We start from the raw sequence: 13,518 nt of genomic DNA on the forward strand, positions 1-13,518 counted from the left end.
TGTGACTCACTCTCTCTCTCTCTCTCTGCAGTCGCTGCCAGGCCAGGCTACACCCAAACCAGCAGCTCAGGTCTCCACTGGAAACCCTGCACAGTTTGAGGTATTTATCATTCCTCTGTTAAATCACATCATTCCTCCTCTCTCTCCCCCCCCCCCCCCCCCCCCCCCTCTCTCTGGTCCTGAAGAAACTCATTTGTTCACTTCCTATGTCTGGGTGAACCCCTGATGCGTGTCATGTCATAGTCACATACACAGAAAAGAAAACTTCTCTTCCTTCCATTCAAACTCAGAGGTAACACCCAGTTTCTTAGTGTGCTCCCAAACAATGGATCAAAGTGAATGTTTGTTTATCACTACATGGCTGTTTTTCTGGTTTATTTTAAAGGGATAGTTCAGGATTTTTGAAGTGTATGAGGTACTGACACACAGGGGCCCTCAGGAGTGTGTGTGTGTGTGTGTGTATCCACACAGAGCCGGTGTTTTGATAGTGCTGAAATGCTATTTTTATGTATACAGTGGTCCCTCGTTTATCGCGGGGGTTACGTTCTAAAAATAACGTGCAACAGGCGAAATCCGCAAAGTAGTCAGCTTTATTTTTCATAATTATTGTATATGATTTAAGGCCGTAAAACCCCTCACCACACACTTTATACACTTTTCTCAGACAGACATGAACCTTTTTCTCACATTTCTCACTAGTTTAAACACTCTCAAAGTTCAAACCTTCGTAATCAAAACTTAACTTGTTTTCAGGCTCAAACATTTGTTTGAGAAATAAAAATATAAACGTTTTCCTAGCTATTAGAAATAACAAATTTAATTTTAATGATCAACCTACGAGGACACGTAAGAAATTATTAATAGTGACTCATGCGTATTTCACAGTTCCTCTGACGGTGTCAGAGCACAATGCGCGTTAGTACATTTTTAAAAAATGTATTGTAAAAAAAGCATGCAAAATTGTACTAAAAAAAAATTAACAAAACGAAAGGTGAACCGCATTTTAGTGAGGGACTACTGTACAACCAATATTATATTAATCACTGTCGACCTCTTGTGTTTGGGGATTTTTTGCTTTGTGATAACTTTCATTTCATTTCCATAGTCGCCCTAGTTGTTTTCTGTGACAGTATACATTGTAATGTATACTTATTCAAATAAAGCTTTATTTAAAAACAAAAACAAAAACAAAACAACCACAAACAAACCAATGCCATTAATGCCAGCTATGCCATTAAAGGTCTTTATGGTCCATAATGGTCCATGGTGTCCAGGTTAGTCCTCTTCACTTCCACAATAATGTTTTCTGGACTTTTATCCTCTTCTGTTAGTGAACGTGTTCTTCTTGGTTAAAACATTGTCTTTGCCTTGTCAGTGTTTGCAGTTCAGAGCCTGTTGCAGCTTTAGGTTCAGACACTGAACAAACCAACAGTGTCAGCTCGAGGACTTTTCATCACCTGTCTATTTTGGTGTCTGCTCTTCAGAGAAAGGCTTTAGTGTGATATTTGGAAGCAGCTGTGTACAAAAAAAATAGGTCTAATAATATTGAAAATAGTAAGTCAATCCTTTTTTAATAGTTGCTCATGTATTTATAGAGCAGATTGTGAGGGGCTCTTGTTAGCAGCTGACCTTGGTGACCCTTCTTTAGGTTAACTAGCTTTGCCACAACTGGCAACAGCTCCTCAAGTTTCAGTGGCAGTGTAAAGTGAAGTGCAGCAGTGCTGTATATATGCACACAGTGTCGTGTTCCAATGGTCAAAGTGTTGTGTGCTGCATGGCTTTCACTCCTATATAATTATACGGTATAATATGAAGGGTATCTCATGTATAATAAGGAACCTCAGATGAGTTTGTACTCACGTACTCACGCTGTGAGTCATCAGCAATTACAAGCACTGGATGCAATTGTAACTATCATAATTATTATTATCTTTATTATTTACGCCAAAGAGGCTGTGTTATCATCATTGTTGGTTTATCTGTAAGTTTGTCCTTCTCGTAGCGACTTCCTGTTTACTCTTTTTCATCTTATATATATTTATGTATATATATATATATATATATATATATATATATATATAGATACATATATATATATATATATATATATATACACATATATATATATATATATATATATAAATATATATATATATACATATATAAGATAACATAAACTTTATTTGGTATTAGCTCTCATAGACAAATCATGGTAATGAACAATGCGATCATTCAGCTCTCACACACCAGGATGAGCTGGACTGACAGGTGATGGCCTGTCATGCAAGTGACATCACTGCCCCTCCCTGCCACCCACACTCTCTTCTTCCTAATGGTGTAGAAAGTCTCCAGATGTCTCCAGTGATGTCACTGTGATGTCATCACCGTCTCAGCTCGGCCGAGAAAACATGACTTCTCCTAATGCTGAGTAAACTGCGTTGCAGAAGGCATCTGCTGGATCCACCATGGCTGCAAAGTCCACAGCAGGAAGGGGCGGCACAGGAAGTGCTTCAGCGGGGACAGCAGGAAGTGCAGCACCTAAAGCAGAGGTAGAGGGACTCAGAGTGGTGGAGGCTTTTAGTGGCTGTTTGGTGTCATGTGACATGAATCACAGTTTCCCTCTTTTGGAAGCGTCGCTCTTGGGTGTGTGTGTGCGTGCGCTCGACATGAAGCAGCTCACACTTGTTCTCCACTGGCTTCATGGAAGCTCTCTGCCTCCGTTGTTCACCTCTGTTTCCCTGACTCGGGCCTGCTCTCATGTGGATCTGACAAATGGACAGTTCTGTCCACAGCTGTCGCTTCAATAAGCTCTTTGCTCTTCACAGACTGTGGAATAAGTCATCTCATGAATAACCAGTAACCTTCTCACGGCTTTCTCTAAACACGTGCTCCTTGGTTTGTAGACTAACAGCGCGCTGGCAGCTGCTACTGTTATTGACATGTCGTCCGCTGGTGCTACTGTTATTGACATGACATCAACAGGTGTGTGGGGCGGTCCTAAACAGATGCCACAGGTAATGATGTCCTCATGGTGGAAGCATGCTGTTTGTTTTTGTTTACATCACTTTCATATAAAAACCAGCCAGCTCGGCACAAATATTCCTCACACTGAGGTGTGTTGAGATTGTGCTAACATTTTGGAACATCACTGGTCAGGGAAACACGCGCTGTTTTTTAAATATTATATAATATATTAAATATATTATATAATAAATATCAGCTGCTCAACAGCAACCTACACACTCACATTCCCATTCCAGTCAGGACTTACTTTTACAGTCAGAGAGATTCAGGTTTATTGAACGTGGTTGTATGAGGTATTGGCACATATAGTGAGTGCTGACTGTGTTGTCTGTGCGTGTGTGTGTGTGTGTGTGTGTGTGTGTGCCCCTGTTTGGGCAACGTGAACACACACACTGACACAAGGAGAAACTCATTTAAGACCTTTTCAACTATGAAGCTGTTAACACTTCGCACTTGTGTCATTTCAAGTTACTTCAATTACATAATTCACCAACTATATAACAAATATTCTTCTCCCATAAAGAAGAAATAAGGATAAAAGCGTCTGCTAAATGACATGTAATGTAATGTAATGTAATGTGAAAGAAATAAACTGCGTACAGTGAAGCATGCCATATATAGGATTTTTACATTTTTATCTGACCGACTCATACCGACACCAAGTATGATGTCATCCCTGCAGGCAGTGATACTGTGTTCTGCAAGTAGTTTAATGGTGGTTAAATAATCTGTGTGTTGAGCGACCCTCATGCAACCTCACCTAACACCTAATACCAGCACTGACACAATGATCAGTGGTGAGATGAGTCCAGAATGTGACCAGTGGTCATTGTACAGCTAGAATGTTCCTTTTTCACTTACACTGTCAACATTACTCTTCACACGTCGTGGTTTGTCCACTGCTGTAAACGGGCAGTGTGTGTGTCGTCGTCACTGTGTGTGTGAATAATGCTCTGGCTGCATGTCTGTAGACGACACCCGTCTCCCAAGTCAGAGCCACTGCCACAGCTCCCGCTCCCGCTCCTGCCGCCGCTGCTGCTGCTGCTGGAGCAGCTGCAGCCTCTGCTGTCACCAAACCTAAAGACACCGCCAAGGTAGAGCTGGACACTTTGAAGTCGCTGCTTGACCTTTCCCTTCTTCTTCTGTGGAAATGACCTTTTGGGAAGAACAGAGGAGTGTTCTGTGTTTTGCATCAGCACATTTACGCCTGACATAAAGAAGAAGACACAGGTGGAGAGGAGAAGGCGACAGTGTGACACTAAGTTCTTATGGTGGTGGAGGTTTTCGTCAGCTTGTATTTCAGTGTTTGGTTTGGTTTCATTTACATGTTTACGGTCTGTGTGCAATAGTGAAGCATGAAATATACGGGATGATAGGATTGTCTCTGATTTTACATCTTTATCTGTCCGATATCTGATCATCTATTTGCCGTCTTTCGTCTGAGTATTTTGTTATGTTTTACTTGTACTTCAGGGTTAAGAGAGTAAATCGTTGTTGTGTTTTAGAGCACCACTGCCACCACAACGCTCAAAGCTGGCGTGTCCAAAGCTGCTCCTGCCAAAACGCCGGTTCCAGCTGCAGCAGGAAGTGCGTCCATGCAGGGGAGGAAAGAAGAAGCTAAATCGACACAAGCAAAGGTAGAGGAGCCTGAAACCAAGCAAGGTGGAAGCTATCTGGACCTCTTTTTTCTATCTCATGGTGCTTGCCGTCATTCTCTGTGGTCTTCCTCTTTTCCTGCTGCTCAGCAGCTCCATCTTCAACATCCTTTGTCCAATATAATCTCCTCTTCCTCTGCACGTGACCAAACCATCTCAACCTTGCCTCTCTTACTTTATTTCCAAACATTTAACCTGAGCTGTCCCTGGAATATGTTCATTTCTAATCCTGTCCATGCGGCTCACTCAGCATCTCCAGCTCCGCCTCCTGTTTTTCAGACAGATCCACTGTCTCCGAGCCAAACATCACTTGTAGACCTTCTCTTTCACTCCTTCTGCTCTCCTTGTGTCACACATCAGCCCTGACACTCGTCTTCATCTCTTGTGCACTGTCCATTGTTTTAGATTCTTGACTCCAGGTATTTCAAGTCCACAGTCCACTGTCTCTAGCTCTACTCGTTACATCTTCACCGTACCACCTGTCTCACTGTCATTCGAGTGACATTAAATGATTTTTATCGTACGTTGCGATAAAAAGCACCCACAATAAATTGATTATTCATCATAAATTGATTTTGGAAGATCTTTAATGTTTAATGTGACTCACAGGAGCTGATTATTTACCATGATCTTTACTCTGTATCTGTAGGTTTTTAGAAGCACAAATAAGGACATATGTCCCTACATGTACCAGTTAATTATGTTTTATTAATTTTCTTCTTTCTTTCTTTCTTTCTCTTTGTGTTATTACAGGGTTTCTCAATTCTGGTCCTGGGCCCCTCTGCCATGCATGTTTTAGATGTTTCCCTGCTCTAAGACAGCCTGATAATGACCCTGATATTTGAATTAGGTGTCTCTGGGGCAGAGAAACATCTAAAACATGCATCTCAGTGGGTCCCAGGACCAGGATTGAGAAACCCTGCTTTATTACTTTGTGACATGAAATGTTCACATTGGCCCAAAACTAAAACATATAGCAGAAATGTAACCTTTTTGTACTCGTGGTGTTTGAACCACAGGTTAATTCCACTGTGTTACATGAACATTGTGAGCTGATGTTGGTCTGTTTTTCAGGTGCAAGTGGAGGTTCCTTCCATTGCAGTGAAAGGAGCCAAAGAGGTAAAAACTAAAGCAGTTTTACGTTGCTGTGAAAAGCATGTCGCTTGCTCTCGTGTGCTGAATTGTGTTACATGCACAGGCTCCTGCAGTTGATCCATTTGATGCCCTGGCCAGCAGTCTGCCATCAGTGGATCCTGTCTTGCCTCCACAGCCAGTGTACACTGGGCCAGAGGTCCAAGAGGTAGAGCACAGCCACTGTGTGCATGTGTGAGGGCTGGGTGATGTGGGGAAATCTCATAACAATCTATTTTATGATATACTCTATATCAGGATATAAATCCAGAAAGCTAATGTGATGATATCCAAAATCTAAGACCATATCTTGTCTCATGTCACCATATAGATATAATATTGATATATTGCCCAGCCCTAGTCTTGTGTAGGTTTGTGGTTGCACTAAGCTGAAGCATGGACCTGGTGTGAGTGACTGTGTTGCATGTGTCACAGCATGACGTCACCGCTGAGAAGGGTCAGAAGTGTGGAGAAAGAGAGGACACGCTGCCTCCAGGATACAGATTCACTGATATGGTCAGTTCTCCCTTATGTCCCTTACGATCCCTTACATATATATATATATATATATGGTAAATAATCAAGTGTCTGTAAAGAGGTGAGTCCAGTCGCTTCACTTATAACTTCTGCATAAATATAAGGCCATCAGTTGTTGCTAAGGGGAATGTCAGACCTTGTAAGGTAACAACGATTAAAAATGTTTACATTGTCTTTTAGTCGTTAGTCCTGAGGGATTCAACGTGGCCTATAATGGAAAAGGTGTTTTTAAGCACAGAGCACTGCTGCTTCCACTCAATTCTGTAATTCCTTGCTAAACACTCTTGATAACTTCTGCAGACACTGACTGCAGAACATCTCTGCATCTATGGCTCACAGCTTACTGCAAATAGTCAGGCTGGTTTTAGGGAAGAGAACATGCACATAGCCAACAGTTTTCAACTAGTAATGTCAAAAAAATGCAATGGACAAATCAACAAATCCTGCAGTTGATGCAGCTCATTTGACACATGTTCATATTCTTATGTCTCCAGGTTTTCATCCATTATCGTTAAACATTTGAGTTCAATCTCTGTAGGGATTGAACTGAAGTTTGACTATCGTTTAGCCTTGTTCTCTTTCCACCAGTCCACAGGATTGACATCCAGTGGAGAGGACGTTTGATTTTAAAAACTTCTTAAAAGGAAGTGATCTACCACGAGCAGTCACCACCTCTGCACAGAGGCTGCAAACTCAATCAAAATACTGATCTTCTTCTTCCAGCTTCTTCCTTTAGGAGTATACAATATACTAATAAATGTTTTATTTCTTAATTAAAACGCATTCATTTAAGAATTCTTTACTGTAGTTTACCAACTGACGGTTAATAGTTGACATCCCCAGTTTGGAGCGTAGAGCATCAAAAACAGATCAAAATGGCCTTCGTTTAAATTAAAGCTTTTTCAGTGTTTCTTTTTTTTTGTTAGTTTTAATTATTCAAACTTTGTGCGTTTGCCTGTTTTCAGAGGGATCTTAAATCACAGAAACATGAATCTAAAACTATCTTCACAGTAACATTTATTGTGTGTTTTCCAGGCTCCAGTTCCTGCAGATGTAAAACCTAAGGATGTTCCTGTAAGTGAAGCTTTCTTTCTTAACTCCCATGTTGTGATGAGCTCAAGTTTAGACTGAGGCTCCATTTGAACTTGCTCTTGTGTCAGCAGAATGAACTAACATCACACACAGACACACACAGGAAGCTGTTTGCCTGTGATATGCTGCTTCCTCTACAGGGGGGAATGTTGTATTGCGTTGCAGTGGGTGTTGTCTGAGCAAACATGAACCACCGTCTCTGCTCCGACTCGTTTGCTCATGTTCTGCCAGTGCAGCAACACAAAGACACACACACACACACACACAAGAATGCACTGATACATCTGTCGCACACTTCGATGTCCACCCATATGCTGGTTACTGTTTACTCACACTGAACACACCCACATTAGCCCCCCTCCCTCTTTGCTGTCTAACGAGTCTTCTTTGCTTTTGTCTCATGATCTGTTTCCACACTTTTCTCCAGCGAGAGGTTTGTGTTTTAAAGGTTTCATATTTTGGCTGAATGGAATTAGATTTATGCGTCTGTATCATTTTTGAGGATTTTATTTATAGTTTTTTGTCTCCATGGAATGCTTCAGGGTGTGTCTGTACTTTTCCTTCACTTTTGGTACATGCCATCTGGTTTACAGTGTTTTGCCCACTTTTGTTTGCTGTATGGCTTGGCCTGGCACGCCATCTAGTGGAGGATCATGCAGCTGATAGTGTAGTAATTGAAGGTTTTAGTCAGAGAAACACAGATCTGATGAGAGCAGGTTGTCTGTGGTTTTCTGACGTGATGTTTTTTCTTCTTCTCAGAAACCACTGAGCACAGACGAGGCCTTGGATTCCCTTTCAGCTGGATTCATGACTTCCACGGTTCCAGCTGCAGCCAAGAAGCCAGAGGTTAGAGTCTGCAAGACAAATATGACAAGCATGTCGCCTTAAGAGGTGCATAGTTAAAGTTTGGCCTGTCTAATCATCGATGTACAAGCCCTTCATCTGAGTTCTGATATGGCTACCATGCACATGCACACCACAGTCACAGTATCGGCTAACCAGCTGTTGCTGAAAGTCTGAGGTGACCAAGCCTTTGAGGCGGCAGTCCCTCGACTTTGGAATGGCCTGACCCGGCACATCAGATGTGTCCTTAAAAACGTAACCTTTCTCCTTGGCCTTTAAATCAAGTTTAGCCGGTCTCCTGCCAGCAACTCCTCTCTTTATGGCGTTTTTCCACCGGCGCGCCACACCTCGCCTCAGCACAGCACGGTTAAGTTGTGTTTCCACTGGCATAGAACCTGGTACCAGGTACTTTTGTAGTGCCTGCTCAGTTACACGGAAAACAACTGCTCTACAAGTCACTAGTCACTCGCTTGTGTGTGTCTTACCGCAGTTTCACACAGCTGTGCAGTGAAGACTCCGCCCCCGTTGAGTAGGTACCTTTTTTTTTTAAGTGGAGATGTGACCTAAACTGTGCCGTGCCGTGCCGTGCCGAGGCGAGCTGGGACCATGGTGGAAAAGGGCCGTTAGTCTCAGGAAATTATTGAGAATTCAGAATATTTATAATGTATTGTTTAATATTTTCATGGACCTAATTTAAGATTAACACCCGATTGAGTATTTGTGGGGCCAAAGGAAAAGAGACAGACAATAAAGGCTACGGAGTGACTTTAGATGCTGATCTTGATTTTATTATCCATTTCAGCAAAGTCACAATATGTCATTTTATGAAGCACTTTCAAAATGATACTGTTATTTACTCAGAATGATATGGAAATGCTAATACATGCTGTTATAACTAACTGTTATTTGCTTGAATAAAAACCACAAGTTAAGTTACAGTTACTTCAAAAAGCTCTTTCTGTTTGATTGCCTTTGTGTTTTTATTTTGTCTGTTTAAAGCACCTTGGTTTGCATTTTGCCCTAAAAGTGCTATATATTCATTAAGATTCTTATATTAAACCTGCTCTAACCAATTCCCACTTTATTCTGTTCTCCATGAAATCTAAAGCAAAGAGATCATGTGGTCAGTGCCTCATCTGCTGGCCCTGCTAACTTTGCACCTCCTCCTGTTAAGGTAAACCAAAAAGGAAATAAATAAATACAAATCTCTTGAGTTTCTGTGATAATGTGAAAGTGACTTAAGAGACACTAAGACTTTGATGTCCGTCTGTCGTCTGTGTTGCAGAAGGGAACTTCTGCAGCCGTCCCACCTGTGAATGTGTCTCCTGCTCCTCCTGCTGATAAGAAAGCCAAGATGGACGTCTCAGATGATTTCTCTCTGGCCGCCGGACTTCCCTCTGTAACTGCCCCGGTACTTTTCACGCAACAGTGTGTCGGCTCAGAATTTACACTTCATTTACAACTTACATTATCTCAAGGTCAAGACCTTACAACTAGTAGAGGTTGCCTAAGAATGTTTGAGTCTGTGTTGCACCTCTACATTAATAACATTTAATTTAGTGGACTACAGCCAGACTTTTATTGTGAAAGAGTCATAGGAAAGTTAATGTATCAATGAGGTTACATTATTACAGCATTATACTGTACAAACTGTGGAGGAAACCCTGCAGCAGGCAGCTGTACTGTCTGACATCTTCTTTTAATTACCATCACTTAACTGTGTGACGTGTGTGACATTCAAGCGGAACTCGTAATTATGTCACACGCAGCACAAACCTGAACTATAAGCTTTCAGTACAACTTGGAGGACAGGTTTTGAATACGACAGGGTTGTGTTTCAATGTTTTTATTTCATGAAACACAGTCGACAAACACAATGTGAACAATCTGAGACTGTGTGTTGTCATTCTCTGCCTGAGAATGTTGCGTATTGGACCTTTAACTGAAGCATCAGTCTTTATACTGTATACGCGTGGACGTGTACAGCGTTAAGTGTCTTCTCTGCTGGCTGTTGTAGAAAACCGTTCCCCCTGTGGCGAAGGATCCTGCACTTCCTGCTGAGAAAAAAGCTAAGATGGAGGTACTGGATATAAAGTGGACAGTATTCTAACGTTCTTATTTAGGTTAGGTTAAAGGATAGTTGATGAGTTCCTCTCTTCTCTTCAGGGCGCCTCCATGTCTCTGGATGCTCTCAGTGCTCTTGGTGACACGTTAGCAGCAGACGAACCAAAACCTGAACCCCCCAAACTCAGGCCTGAAGACATCGTATCGGTGAGAGCGCCATCGATGTCGCCGCCTCGCTTTCTTACAGCTTTTGATGGCGTCTCCCGTGGAAATGTCCTGTTTCCTCAAATGTCACTTTTTTTTTTTGTAGGAGGACAAGTTCAAGAAGGAGAAGGGTGTGTTTGTGGGAGAGAGGGACGACACGCTTCCTCCAGAGTACAGGTTCAACAAAGAGGAACTGGAAAAGCTGCCTGCTGCTAAACCTGAGGTGAGACTTGGAGCGATACATTTGAATGATCTTTAAGTCATCGTTCAGACTGCACTGAGTATGTAGTTAATATTTGATAAAATCTACTTACATTTAAGTCTGTAATGTCTTCTCTGATTGGAAACTTACATTTGCAACACACTCACGCTCCTGCACCAAAGTCCATAGAGAAGCCAATGTGTTAGTATTAATGTGATTCTAAATGTCCTCTATGTTCCTCTATCTCCTGCAGCCCACCATGGGCACAGGTGACGCTCTGGACTTCTTGTCTGGAGACTTCCTGAGCTCCTCAGCAGCTCCTGTTGTCCAGGTACACTGTGGATCTATAACTGATCAAATGATACACTCACAGGTCGTTTGTCCAATATTTCATCTAAACAACATTTGTGCTGACGGTTGCAGATCGCCCCTGCAGCTCCTACTTTGTGTGTGTGTCCTCCTGCTCCCGAGATAGAGATTATGGATTTCTCTCTGGAGGATGTAGTTTCATCTTCTGCTGCCAAGGTACAGCACAGCAGCGTCACAGTGGTTTGTTAGAGCTCTTACTTTACCAGAGATGAAGTCTGGGACCAGTAAACGTGCATGTTTTCATGCTCATGGTAAATAGTAAATGGTCTGTATTTTTTTTTTGTAGTTTTGATGCTCACTCAAAGTTGCTTCACACTCCAGTTTTGCCATTCACCCATTCATTCACTCACACATTCATACAGTGCATCTATGTGCAGCACAAAGTCTATGACAGACTCGTTCACATGCTGCCAACACAGCTGTCAGGAGCGACTTGGGGTTAAATATGGTGGCCTGGAAGTGCCATATATAAACAAGTTTACAAAATGCAAAACACTTTTACAAATCCTCAAACAAATTTACAAAAGCCACAGTCCTTAGGGGAATGCCCTGTGGACAGTTTTATAGGTGTATATTTTACATATTATATTACTGTTACAAAGACGTAAACATGACAAAACCTCAGTCGGTCACAAGTATCCATTCTTATGACACACATGAGTCACCAACTGAGCGATCACGGTATCATTTCCGGGTCTCTCGCAGCAATTGGGACATTCCCTTTCCGTAAGGACTGTGGCTTTTGGAAATTTGTTCCAGGATTTGTAAAATTTGTTTTAACTTTTGTTCATTTGTTTTGGTATTTGTAAAAGTGTTTTGCATGTGTGTGTTTTATTCTTTTTGTATTTGCTTTGTCTGTGGCAATCACCATGAAATGTGTTTATTTCTGTCAATGATTATTATTATTATTACCCTCTTGTGCCCGAAGGTCTGTGCAGCCTATTTTGGATAAGGATCGCAAAAAAAGTGAATTTTGAACAAATATTTTGAAGCTGGGCATCAAAATTGTCAGCGAAATCTGGGCTACAAAGCTGTAAAAACCTATTTTAAATGTAACAAACACAGCTCAATAACACCTAAATGAAAAACTACATGTCAAACTTTGTAAATAAAAATGATTGCGCATTTCGCTTCATTTCTGGAGCTGACGCTCGGCCATCTTGTCCAACACATACAAAGATGAAAGCTGCGACTCTGCTGTGTACGCCAAAGCAGTATCTATTGGCTGTAAGGAAGCCAATGAGATGTCATCCATTCATGTTGTCCATTCCCTCGCTGAGATACAGGCCAGCAGAGACAAGTCTCAATGGAAAACATATTAAAGTCTGCAGGAACTTTGAAACAATGCCATCAATTGTTTTATTTAACAATACTAGTTATATAAAAGTAAAGAAAGTAGTTTAATACATGGTTTAAATACAAATGGCACAGATGTTTCCAAAATGTGGCAAATGAGTCCTTGCCTGTAATTTATGCACTAAAATCTCTCTCATTTTGTTCTGCTTCACTTGATCAAAGTCAAACTTTGCAGAGATTATGTTCACAGGTTGTACTTTGGTTTGAGTGAGTTCAGAGCTGATTCTCCATCATTCCAGAGACATATTCATCCTTATTCATTTATTTATTTCAGGCAAAGCTGAATTATTTAAATTTTTTTTGTGTGCCATCTTCATTTACTCTTCACCACTAAGCCCGGCCACGGCCGCACTTCCAAACGGTGCGGTGTTCAAACAATATGGTGGAATTAACCGTTAGTCTGTAGGTCTCTCTGGCTTTATTCACAAAATGAAGCTGTGGGACTGGGGCTGTGCTGATGTGTGGAAGCCATGCTGTTTAACAGTGATCTGCTGATGTTTACTTTTGACTATAAACACTTCAGTAATAATACATAGAAATAAACACGTGTTACAATACAGGTGATTGTCTTTCTGGGTGTGTCATGTGTTGGGACCTTATGTTTCCTGAAGCACTTTGTAACGTGTGTTTATTTTCTTACTCAACAAGGCTTTCGGTCATTTCTGTGATGTTTCTTCATCTGTGTCGTTTGGTGTAGAAAGTTGAATCCTCTGCAGCTCCCCCTGCTGGTAAGAAAGCACCTGCTAAAACAGACACCGCTGATGGCAAGCCCAAGACGACACAGGTGAGATATTTGGCTCTGTTTTTATTGTCACGTTTCCACTGTTGCTTTGTGTGAACTCCTCCGCTGCTCTCTCCTCAGGGTGCCTCCATGTCTCTGGATGCTCTCGGTGCTCTCGGCGACTTGCTGCCCGCAGACGTACCAAAACCTGAATCCCCCAAACTCAGACCTGAGGACATTGTCTCGGTACGAGTCAGAAAGTCTGCTGTTGTTATCTCTCAGTCGCACTTTTGTTCTTATTTCCTCGTCTTCTGTGTTGT

The 13,518-nt window shown here is 41.7% G+C and overlaps 1 protein-coding gene across 21 annotated transcripts in view; it reads left to right on the plus strand.

Moving 5' to 3' along the window:
- The window catches only part of cast (calpastatin), a 51,880-nt gene that overhangs the window by 26,581 nt on the left and 11,781 nt on the right, over positions 1-13,518 (plus strand). For 7 of the 21 annotated variants that reach the window (XM_058630664.1, XM_058630661.1, XM_058630658.1 and 4 more), the window contains 19 exons: positions 32-100; positions 2,445-2,549; positions 2,904-3,014; positions 3,996-4,118; positions 4,530-4,661; positions 5,754-5,798; positions 5,878-5,979; positions 6,246-6,326; positions 7,383-7,421; positions 8,199-8,285; positions 9,391-9,456; positions 9,568-9,693; positions 10,300-10,362; positions 10,449-10,553; positions 10,657-10,773; positions 11,006-11,083; positions 11,176-11,277; positions 13,175-13,261; positions 13,340-13,444. In XM_058630664.1, the coding sequence (XP_058486647.1) occupies positions 32-100; positions 2,445-2,549; positions 2,904-3,014; positions 3,996-4,118; positions 4,530-4,661; positions 5,754-5,798; positions 5,878-5,979; positions 6,246-6,326; positions 7,383-7,421; positions 8,199-8,285; positions 9,391-9,456; positions 9,568-9,693; positions 10,300-10,362; positions 10,449-10,553; positions 10,657-10,773; positions 11,006-11,083; positions 11,176-11,277; positions 13,175-13,261; positions 13,340-13,444 (1,743 nt within the window). The remainder of the gene's footprint in view (positions 1-31; positions 101-2,444; positions 2,550-2,903; positions 3,015-3,995; positions 4,119-4,529; positions 4,662-5,753; positions 5,799-5,877; positions 5,980-6,245; positions 6,327-7,382; positions 7,422-8,198; positions 8,286-9,390; positions 9,457-9,567; positions 9,694-10,299; positions 10,363-10,448; positions 10,554-10,656; positions 10,774-11,005; positions 11,084-11,175; positions 11,278-13,174; positions 13,262-13,339; positions 13,445-13,518) is intronic. The other 14 variants (XM_058630673.1, XM_058630670.1, XM_058630672.1 and 11 more) reach the window with 6 other exon arrangements.

The sequence above is a fragment of the Solea solea genome, chromosome 6, assembly GCF_958295425.1.
Source record: "Solea solea chromosome 6, fSolSol10.1, whole genome shotgun sequence".
NCBI classification, from domain to species: Eukaryota; Metazoa; Chordata; class Actinopteri; order Pleuronectiformes; family Soleidae; genus Solea; species Solea solea.